The sequence below is a fragment of the Primulina eburnea genome, chromosome 8, assembly GCF_022965805.1.
Source record: "Primulina eburnea isolate SZY01 chromosome 8, ASM2296580v1, whole genome shotgun sequence".
Lineage (NCBI taxonomy): Eukaryota > Viridiplantae > Streptophyta > Magnoliopsida > Lamiales > Gesneriaceae > Primulina > Primulina eburnea.
Genome location: NC_133108.1, coordinates 6688180 through 6699829, shown reverse-complemented (window position 1 = coordinate 6699829; position 11650 = coordinate 6688180). Strand labels below are relative to the sequence as shown.

Genomic DNA, 11650 nt, shown 5'->3' with positions numbered 1-11650 from the left:
GGCCAGGGGACTGGTACATTTTCCTTTTCCCCCTTTAATTTTACTCTAGTTTAATTTGGCGAACAGAATATGGATAAACTCCCATGAAAACACATTTGTCCGTTCAATAATAATAATAACTTTTAAAAAATTATTAATTTTTAATATAAAGTTTGATTTAAACCTCTAATTACTCATATTAATATTAATAGATTTAAATTTAGATGTTAGCGCAAACATCTTTATAAAAATATACAGTAAATAACATTCCGAGTGTAGCATAGAACGACCCGCAAATGAAGGTGGCCTAAATAATGGTACTGGAATCCTTGTTTACAAATTTAACAAAATTACTCTCCAGACTTTGTCTTTTTTTTTTTTTTGAGATTTTCTTAAATAGTCTTCACCGAATTACTATAATCGATTTTAGTCTTCAATTAATTGAATTTATAACAATAATCTTTTTATTATATCAAATTACAAAGATATCATTTAAACCATACTCACCATCAATTTCTCTCTCAATCTCTTTTATTTTCTCATCAATTTCACGATTTAGGAGCTTTGAAACACATCTATTCTAGTTCTTCAAACACGTATAGATTTCATTTTTTTTGTCTACCTAATTTTTTTACACAAATAATGATTGATTTTTTGTTTATAATAATATATATGCATAAATATATAGCAAACATTTTTGTTTCTGTCAAATTGTTGAATATATTGACTCCAATAAAATTTTCTACTTTTGATTTTAATTTTTTTTTTGAAATTTGACTTGATTATTGTCAAGATTTTTCCATAATTTTAGTTTTTTTTAATTAAGAATATTTTTAAATTGAAATAAGTGGATGATTTGAGATTTATGCAATTGAAATATGTGTGAATTTTTTAAAGTTGAAATACGTGTGAATTTTTTAATATGTGTGAATTTTTTTATTTGTATGTAGTAATGAAGGGAAGATTCACGATATATTGATTCCAACAAGAATATTTTGAAGTTGAAATATGTTTGAATTTTTTTTATTTGTATGTATTAAAATGTGTATATTTATGTTTATTGCTGATTGTTGAAATAATTCTTTTGTTAAGTTATTGAAAACCATACAAACTTCACATAAATCCGAGTTCTAGGATCTTATTTTTGGGAATTGATGGAATGTCACAGTGTTATGGTGGACTTGAACCGTGTCCGATAGAGCCTCTTATGTTGAGTTAAATATTCTTAAGATTAGATTTCAATAAATGACGGAGAAGGGAATGAGGTCCATGGCAATTGGCATGAATATGCCTCTTTATTTATTTATTTTTTTCCGATAACTAAGCAATAAAGAATTGGAGCAAATAATTTAGAATAAAAAAAAAGGTAATATATGATATTTCAATCATATAAGACATGATGTAAAATGTTTAATAGAGAAGACCATTTTTAAAATATGACTTTGAAATATGTTAAAATAATCAATTTTATTTTTTTTTCATCTTTCGTTCTTTTGTCGTTCATATGAGGAAGACTTATTTTTAAATCTCTATCAGCATAGTCATATTTATGTTCTGTCTTTATCAGACCAAATTTTTTTCTTCAATCACTGATTCACACAAAAAAGAAAATGTTTATGCACTCCTTTGGCCTACACGTGTTTTTTCGAATGAAATCTAGTTAAAAAAAAATGGAAAATCTATAACTAATATATGATATTTGGATACTAACTGTTTAAGATCTGATACAAAATATACAATTTTGATTATAAAATTAAAACAATTATATTAATAACAACAATTGCTACACTAGTTTGTATGCTCAAATATCATATAATAATACTAAATATAATAGAGTTAATAGTGAAAAATCATATATTAATACTATATGTTTAATGTTGTGTATTGATTAATCAAAAAGACACGAGTCGATACTTTTTATATATTTTTGGGTACCCAAAAATCATATATTAGTATCAAATCTAAAATATTTTGTACTCAAATATCATATTTTCAATATTTGTATCGATTTTAATATAAGAAAAAACGTGTTATTAATATCAATTATTTCTATATATGTTCGAGTACTCAAAATCATATATAAATGTCAGATCCAAACTTTTTGTACTCAAATATCATATATCAATACTAGATTTTTAATGTTTTGTATCAAAATTCATCAGAGAAAACAATTGGAGACTCAGAAAGTACAAAAACATTGTGCGAATCAAGGACTGTAAAAAGAAATTTAGTCCGACAGATACTAAACAAAAATACAAATATAGTATGAAGATTTATTGATCATTTACTCTTGAGTGGGTCTCATGTGAGACCGTTATGATCCGTGAGACGGACCAACCCTACCCATATTCACAATAAAAAATAATACTCTTAGCATAAAAAGTAATATTTTTCATGAATGACCCAATTAAGAGATCCGTCTCACAAATACGATCCGTGAAACCGTCTCACATAAATTTTTGACTTTACTCTTCATGTGAGACATTAAATCGGCTAGATAGATAGTAAGCACCAAAAGACATGAGAAAAGCTAGGGAGAATCATTTTGACTTTCCGATTATTGCATGCACAGGATACAAAATGATATTTATGGCGAAGGCGACAAAATCCCGGCCGATCCTGGCTTATCTATGCCTTCTAATACATACATTCACACATACTTCGTGCTTTCTCTAGCCCTCGAAACGACGAAAAATCCAGAGAGCAACTGGCATCACGATGAAAATGTTTATTTTCTATTTCTTTCAGATGGGGAGAAAGTACATCCGGAGAATTAAATTAAAAGGAAAAAAGAATTCATTTCAGTAAACTCCGTTGGAGTTTTATCATATTAAATTTTTGCTCTTTTCCCGCATTTTTAACCGTTACTTTTTCCTGTGGATAAACCTGAACGACCAACATAGTAGCATGCAACTGGTCAAACCCTGTTTGACAAATTCAAACTTTTGATAAATGTACGCCACACTCAACAATCCCATCTACTCGGCCCTTTTCCGGCATTGTTGGTTTCATTTGGTTTGGTTTGACGGAAAGTGGTATCGATGGAGAATTTTGACAAGTTTAAACAAACTCATTGTGGAATATTTTGAAGTTGAAAATAAGTAATGTTAGCATAATAATGAATTAGCTAAAAATCATACTATATTTAATAGCGGAATATGTAGTGTTAAGTAAATATATATTTTCGTAGGCAAAAACTTGTGTCAGATTGTCTCACGGGTCGCATTTTGTGAGACGAGTCTCTTATTTGGGTCATCCACGAAAAAATATTACTTTTTATACTAAGAGTATTACTTTTTATTGTGAATATCGATAGGGTTGACCCGTCTCACAGATAAAGATTCGGAAGACCGTCTCACAAGAGACCTATTTTTATTGGAAGTACAGTAAAGTATTTTGAAGTGGGCAACTGGGCAGCGAAAAACTTACAACTGTTGCACAGTTAATCGACCCATAATAAAAAGCAGCAAACACATCCAAGCATCACGCGTGTATCAGTCAATTATTCAGCCCCGAGTTTCGATAATCACAGTAGGACTTCAGTTTCCACCTTTAAGTCCCACCACATATTTGAAGCTATCCAACATAAAAAAATAATGTTGAAAAAACCCATTAAATTAATTGCATAACGTGAACGGGTTATTTACAAATATGTACCTCAGCAAGGCCTAATCTGGAAATTGAAACTCTAATTACGAACATTCAGTTTCCAGGGTACCTGTACCATCATCTTGGGACGAGAATACTCAAGGGTCACTCCAATTACTATCATGATCACTGCCAACAGCCTGAATGTGTAAAAGAAAGTTAAAAATAGATAAATAAAGGCCAAGTCAACTTTTGTTTTTGTTTCAGATTTCTGAATAGTCCTTTGATTAGTGAATGTGATGTTACCTGGCGAACTGCATATGCCTTTTCCAGAATGGCAGTGACTTTGATGTTTTCATCCCCAACATATTGCACAAACCCGTTGACCCGGTTAACCGGCCAGTGCAACGGGTCGGTTCCAGTTCGGGTCCGGGCCAGACCCAGACCTTGGCCAGGTCTGCACTGACTATGAATGTGGGAGCAGAGAAGTTCAATCCACCAACAATAACAAACATATTATTAAAAAATTTAAAACTAGAGAACTAAGATGACGTCATGTTTCTAATACCAGAAGCTGAAAAGTGACATATCTTCGCGACTTCTACTTCCAATTTCATTGAAATTTTGAGTACTCTCTGGGTGAACTGACGGTCAAATAATGAACCCGGTCAATAAGGAAAAGATAATATACCTAGACTCCCATATCTCTCTCTGTATATCTACACGAAGATTGCAAGGTACTAATACTTAAGAACCACTCAATTTCATTAGTATATGCAAGGTTCAAAAACTCGAACTCAATTTCATTAGTATATGCAAGGTTCTAAAACTCAAGTCAAAAGCTTGAAAATAGCACTATTTTCTGGCAACTCACTCTTGTTCTTATTTGGTGCAGGAAGTCCTCATTTTATCTACGCCGCCCTTCTGCCGATTGTCTTCTTGTTTTGCATCAGACTCGAGCAACGCAGATTGCTGTTTACATAAATCACTATTATAAATTCTTTTCAACATAAAATATTAAATGAAATAGCAAGAAATATGAAGGGGACTCAAAATAGTTGACCTCACTATTCTGTATGTCTGCGTTCTCAAAAGTATGATGTTGATTCAAATGGCCTGGCTTAGGTTGCTGAGACACGGTAGATCCTGAAAGCTTAAGCTCAAATACATATTTAGAGGCTTTTGACAATGCCTCAGAATTGTCATCCATAGCATTCTGATTGGGCTTCATACCCCGCCATTGCGCAGGAGGTAGAGGTGGAGTAGCCAGGACTAATAAATTGTGGTCCTAAAGGGTAATGTGAATTGACGCTTTTTGTATGTTCCTCCATGAATGAGCTATTTTGGGTGTCTGAGCTCTGAAGATCAAATGAATGCTGAGATTCAGAATTTTGCACGCCATTTTCAACAAAAGGAGACAGAAGTTTGCTATTTTCAAGGTTATCTCCATGGTTTTTCCTCCCAGCATCACCAACTGTTGAAACAGAATCTGTCAAAGAGATTTGGAGAAAAGAATCATAAAAATCACGGTCCTTGGTACAGGGAGATTTGCCAGACTCCCACCTATCAGAATTTGATCCTGACTAACGACTGATACAACCATCTTCTAGAGAAGGCGACGATCTATAGAATATGTCATCATCTGAGTCTGAACCGTTATTTTGCAAAGTGCCAGACACCTCAGGTACCAACTGAAATGAAGGAAAGATACAACTGCTGCTTTCGTTATTACCGTTTCTATCAGGAAACTTTAATTTCAGCTTGGAAGTTTCAAATCCATCAATTGGTTGGAATGATATTTTCGTGTGATCAAGTGGAGGAGATGCTGAAGGAGAAAGTACCGGAGTTTCACCTCCTATTGGGTCTTGAAATGGTCTTGACTCTTGAAAATGTTTGATGTGCAACTTTTGATTATTTTTCTGCTCAAAGGCACCGGTAGCTTGATAGCTGGGCTAGTGCTTTCATTATGATCGTGCAATAGTTTCCCGTTAGCTCCCATTGTAAACAATCTATTGCTAAGTTAAAAAATACGAGAAGAACTTGTGCTATTAACTTGCTGATTTCTGGAAGCTTGGTATTCTGAATATCTAGGTAGAAGACTTCTAGAGGCCGCTGTACTGGCTACAGTGTAACTGTCATTACATTGATAAATTGAATTCCCAGTATTTCCATGTCTGGTTGCTGAATCAGCAGGTGGAATTTTGCAAGATGTTTTCCATCATCATTTTTGGACAACTGAAATCCGGTGGTTTTGATGGCTTGAGGCCTAGTAAGCCACCATTCGTCCAGAACATGACAGAAGTCGCATTAGAAGTTTCTGGTGCAGGCTTCTGAGACTCAGAACTGCTCCTTGCTCTATGGGTAATTGGCAACCCTGATATATCATCTTTACAGTCGGACAATATGGAATTTGAAAAACATCCTTCAACTGCACCATAATCAATGTTAACTTTCTAGAGAGGGTCAACTTTCTGCGGACCTCCTCGATTCAATGACTCCCCTGTTCTTAAAGCTGATTGGAGATTCTTGTCATCCGTCAAATCAGTTTTCACGGTTCCTCCATTAATAGAACTGTAAGCTGTAGAATGGGATTTTGGAGATCCAAAATGGGATCTTGTTCACAACTTATAGTGATCGTAGAACTGAAGGCCAATACATTACATTCAGATTCCAAAGATTGGTATTCCAAGTTATAATTTGTGAGATCACCCACTCTACCATCTGCTCCTATGTCATCCAAATCAGAGTGACAAGCTTCTTTCTTTTTAGTGCAATTTGTATCAGTTTCAAACTCTGACTCGATGGTATTAACTATTAAGTGCATCCATAAATCAATCAGCTGTCAATGTCTTCAACAAGGATATCACCGGACTCCATGTTGGCACAGCTTCATCACGGCGTGATATCATTTTTGTCAACAGTTTGCATATTAAAGTCATTAACACCCCCAGTTTCAAAGTTCAATTTTGAGGAACATGACACTGTATTTCTATCATGATCAAACTCCTGCGTCGTGCCACTGGTATCATACTCTTGTGCTGTAGACTCAACTGTATCCGTCTTTTCATCCCAAGTAACATAAGATGAATTATAGTTAGGCTGGTCTTGTGATGGACGGATCTGAAGACCATCATCATATATATCTGTAGCTTTTTGCTCAAGAGAATTGTGATGTAGCAAATCACTGTCATGTCTCTTTGCTGGAAAAGACAGATTCTCGAGACTCTAGTTCTTCATGTTGGATTGAGTAACTCGAACAAAAATCACTTTCAACGTAGCCAAACCCATTTCGCAAGTCTAAATTCGAGTGTTCACCCATATCTGATCTTAGTATATCCTCTGATAGGATCGATTATGGGGGTAATCGTTGAGCTAAAATAGCTCGGTTCTTGAAATATTGAACACCGATGAATTAAATCGAGTTTGGTGTTCAAACCAAGCGGAAAATACTCGAAATAATCCTTCGTAGAAACCGAATAAATAATTTTTAAACCATTTAAAATATATGCACGTTGAATGAGTTAAAATATTCAGTTGAAGCATTTTATCAAACACTTGGTGTACAATATTTTGGTATTTGAAGAACACATAAAATGCTTCAACAATGCATCTTTAAAACTATGAAATGATAAGTAAATGCAATAAAGAAATAGACACAAATTTGTTTATGGATGTTCGGAGATTTCAAACACTCCTACGTCACCCCTTCTTCCCCTTGGGAAGGATCCACTAGAAGACTTTGATTTATACAACTCATTGTACAAACCCATTCAGCTAGGGCTTACCCACTGCCTAAAACTGAACTCCTAGCACTCAAGATTGTAGGCAGCACCTCACAATCAGCATATTGTTTAATGTCTCATATGCAAAGACTACATACACAAGTTTATTGTCTTTGTGCAAGACTCACTCAACTAATCTTTGAAGCTCAACTCTCTTGTATAAGTGTGAGTGAATGTGTGTGAGGAATTTATCATTACAGTGTACATCTCAGTATCCTCACACAAGGGCTTGTGCTCTCAACTAGGGGTGTTCAAATTTCGGTTAAAACCGAAAAAACCGACCGAACCGTAAAATTCGGTTTTTACGGTTCGGTTTTTTCGGTTATTTGACCGGTTTCGGTTTCTATATTACGCATTTTCGGTTTTCCGGTTCGGTTTTCGGTTTTTTTTAAAAAAAACCGAAAAAACCGAAAAACCGAATATATGAGAATTATTTGTTTTTTTTATTGTATTGTACTCCAAACATGTCCCAACTTAAAAATTAAAAATAGAACTTAAAAATAAACCAACATGTCCCAACTTAGTTTTGACATTCAAAATTTCAGCCGCAGTCGCACACCTTTGTTGAATTGTTGTGCTTGTGCCTTGCTTCACACATTTCCTTTTCAATAAACCAACAACACAAGTCTAGATTGGAGAAGAAGAAACATGTGTTGCTTTGGTAGTTCTCTGCTCTCTAATTTATATATCTCATATCTTTAATGTTATAGTTATTTTATTCTTTATCGGTTGATGATACTTGTTTTTAAATTTTTCTAGATTTTATCAATGATGGAAGATATTCTTGCATTATTGCTATATAGTTGTGACTTGCAATCAGGTTTGTTAAGTTGATCTAATTTATATGAACTTATTCTTTTTATAATGTGTTGATATTTTAATTTCCATACACATGAGAATTTTTATTGCAAGAGTTGATAAATCCATTGCTGGAATTATTCACTATCAATATATCCAAATTCCAAATTGCTTATAATTGTCATTGCTGTAATTTTTATTATTTTGATGTTTGTGAGATACTTGACAAATTGGTAACACGAATGATAGCTATGCCTATTTTTGATTACTTTATTTTGGTTTTTGTAAGATAATCAAACAAATTTGATTGTGGTTTTTTATTATATTTTTTTTAAAATTTATAACGTACAACTTTATTTATAATTAAATTTATTACACAAACCGTAATAACCGACCGTAATAACCAAACCGTAATACAAAAAAACCAAACCGGACCGAATTAAAATGGTTTGGTTTAGGATTAGGCATTCGAAAAACCGTAAACCGAAAAACCGAACCGAAGTTTATTAAAACCGAACCAAACCGACCGTTGAACACCCCTACTCTCAACTAGCTGATTTCTTCATGCTAAGTGCTCATGCTTTTAATCTCCTTAAAAAGCTCTTGTTTGATCTTCAAGATGTTGTATTTATAAGCCCCAACAATGATATATACGTTAGACACAAGAATATGACCGTTGGAAAGTTTCTGTACTGTTTCGGGAAGTGCAACGGTCAAATTCAGCTTACTGGGCATTTTTCCGACTGGTCAACTAGTCAACTCTGGTCAACTCAACTGGTCTTTCAGTTAGTCTGGTTCAGTGGGTCAGTTCAGTTTCAGCAGGTGTGCTGAAATCAGCCCAGCTGATTTCAGTTTGTGCAGAACCAGTAGCTTCATCGCCATTTAGCAGCATCTTAAGCTTCGATTCAGACTTTGACTTCTATTAATGATTTGTAGATCTTTGTCTTGTCTTTCCAACGCATACTGAATCGCTTCGTTTCGATGACTGAGCTGAGAGATATGACCAAAATACCGCAGCTGCTCAAACCCAACTGATTGCTGTTTTCGTGTGATCAGTTCGGTGGTTCAGCGATCAGTTAGGCCATGATAACATCCGATTTTGCCCAACTGACGTGAAATACAACTTGTTCGAAATTGAGTTTTCTAATCAGTCCAATTGGCGGATTGTCGTTTGGATCATCCAGCTGAGAGATATCTTCAAAATACAGAAGCTCGCCAGAAATTCAGTTTGTGCAGAATTCAGTTTCGGTTTGCTTCTTGTGTTTGCAACTTCACACTTGAGTAAATATGTTAGAAACACAATAACAAGTTTTGTTAACATCAAAATCAAGATTGCGAACTTGAAAAGTTCCAACAATCTCCCCCTTTTTGATGATCACAAAACTTTAATAAACAATCAACTCAACTAACATATTTCTCCCCCTTTTTGTGTGAATCAAAAAGTCACATTTTCAAAATATTTTGTGCACAAAATTTTCTCCCCCTACAATATTTAAAAATAACATACTCATTAAAACTATAATGAGTTCTCCCCCTATATTTTTGAAATTTTGAAAATTATAAAAGAAGAGGGATAACTAACCAATTTTCTCCATGGCTCATTTTCTGCCGCAGCACATATGCTCTGTCTTCAAAGATTAAACTGCATTTTCTCAAGCATAATTAGGCTGCAAATTTTATACCGCTGTAAACCTCTACGAGTCTAGTTTGCAACGCAAAAAACGGTTTGTCATTTGGACACCCGAGCAAGGAGATATGTCAGTTTTCCCATGGTCGCTACAAGCTGCGCGAAAATTCAGTTTTGCATATATATGTGTAAAAAATCTGAAATAATGAATTTTAAACATCAAAATCAGTTTCAATGTTCTTTCAAGAACAACCCGCTCTGATACCAATTGATAGGATCGATTATGGGGGTAATCGTTGAGCTAAAATAGCTCGGTTCTTGAAATATTGAACACCGATGAATTAAATCGAGTTTGGTGTTCAAACCAAGCGGAAAATACTCGAAATAATCCTTCGTAGAAACCGAATAAATAATTTTGTAAACCATTTAAAATATATGCACGTTGAATGAGTTAAAATATTCAGTTGAAGCATTTTATCAAACACTTGGTGTACAATATTTTGGTATTTGAAGAACACATAAAATGCTTCAACAATGCATCTTTAAAACTATGAAATGATAAGTAAATGCAATAAAGAAATAGACACAAATTTGTTTATGGATGTTCGGAGATTTCAAACACTCCTACGTCACCCCTTCTTCCCCTTGGGAAGGATCCACTAGAAGACTTTGATTTATACAACTCATTGTACAAACCCATTCAGCTAGGGCTTACCCACTGCCTAAAACTGAACTCCTAGCACTCAAGATTGTAGGCAGCACCTCACAATCAGCATATTGTTTAATGTCTCATATGCAAAGACTACATACACAAGTTTATTGTCTTTGTGCAAGACTCACTCAACTAATCTTTGAAGCTCAACTCTCTTGTATAAGTGTGAGTGAATGTGTGTGAGGAATTTATCATTACAGTGTACATCTCAGTATCCTCACACAAGGGCTTGTGCTCTCAACTAGCTGATTTCTTCATGCTAAGTGCTCATGCTTTTAATCTCCTTAAAAGCTCTTGTTTGATCTTCAAGATGTTGTATTTATAAGCCCCAACAATGATATATACGTTAGACACAAGAATATGACCGTTGAAAAGTTTCTGTACTGTTTCGGGAAGTGCCAAATTCAGCTTACTGGGCATTTTTCCGACTGGTCAACTAGTCAACTCTGGTCAACTCAACTGGTCTTTCAGTTAGTCTGGTTCAGTGGGTCAGTTCAGTTTCAGCAGGTGTGCTGAAATCAGCCCAGCTGATTTCAGTTTGTGCAGAACCAGTAGCTTCATCGCCATTTAGCAGCATCTTAAGCTTCGATTCAGACTTTGACTTCTATTAATGATTTGTAGATCTTTGTCTTGTCTTTCCAACGCATACTGAATCGCTTCGTTTCGATGACTGAGCTGAGAGATATGACCAAAATACCGCAGCTGCTCAAACCCAACTGATTGCTGTTTTCGTGTGATCAGTTCGGTGGTTCAGCGATCAGTTAGGCCATGATAACATCCGATTTTGCCCAACTGACGTGAAATACAACTTGTTCGAAATTGAGTTTTCTAATCAGTCCAATTGGCGGATTGTCGTTTGGATCATCCAGCTGAGAGATATCTTCAAAATACAGAAGCTCGCCAGAAATTCAGTTTGTGCAGAATTCAGTTTCGGTTTGCTTCTTGTGTTTGCAACTTCACACTTGAGTAAATATGTTAGAAACACAATAACAAGTTTTGTTAACATCAAAATCAAGATTGCGAACTTGAAAAGTTCCAACAATCTCCCCCTTTTTGATGATCACAAAACTTTAATAAACAATCAACTCAACTAACATATTTCTCCCCCTTTTTGTGTGAATCAAAAAGTCACATTTTCAAAATATTTTGTGCACAAAATTTTCT

At 34.6% G+C, this 11650-nt stretch overlaps 1 protein-coding gene across 4 annotated transcripts; it reads right to left on the bottom strand.

Annotated features, from left to right (window-relative positions):
* Nucleotides 1-2722: 2722 nt before the first annotated feature.
* On the bottom strand, nucleotides 2723-6902 carry LOC140838753 (uncharacterized). 4 transcript variants are annotated; one of them, XR_012119655.1, is made up of 5 exons: nucleotides 4631-6902; nucleotides 4442-4539; nucleotides 3874-4029; nucleotides 3637-3767; nucleotides 2758-3555 (listed from the first exon to the last, which is right to left on the bottom strand). XR_012119655.1 is itself a non-coding variant. In XM_073205287.1 (4 exons), the coding sequence occupies exons 2-4, from the start codon at nucleotides 4080-4082 to the stop codon at nucleotides 3532-3534; spliced, it is 303 nt and encodes a 100-aa protein (XP_073061388.1). In that variant the 5' UTR covers nucleotides 4083-4539; nucleotides 4631-6902; the 3' UTR covers nucleotides 2723-3531. The 4 variants fall into 4 exon arrangements, 1 of the variants encoding a protein (XP_073061388.1); XR_012119654.1 differs by having other exon boundaries at nucleotides 2765-3555; nucleotides 3874-4033; XM_073205287.1 differs by having other exon boundaries at nucleotides 2723-3555; nucleotides 3698-3767; nucleotides 3874-4539.
* Between the last annotated feature and the right edge of the window lie 4748 nt (nucleotides 6903-11650).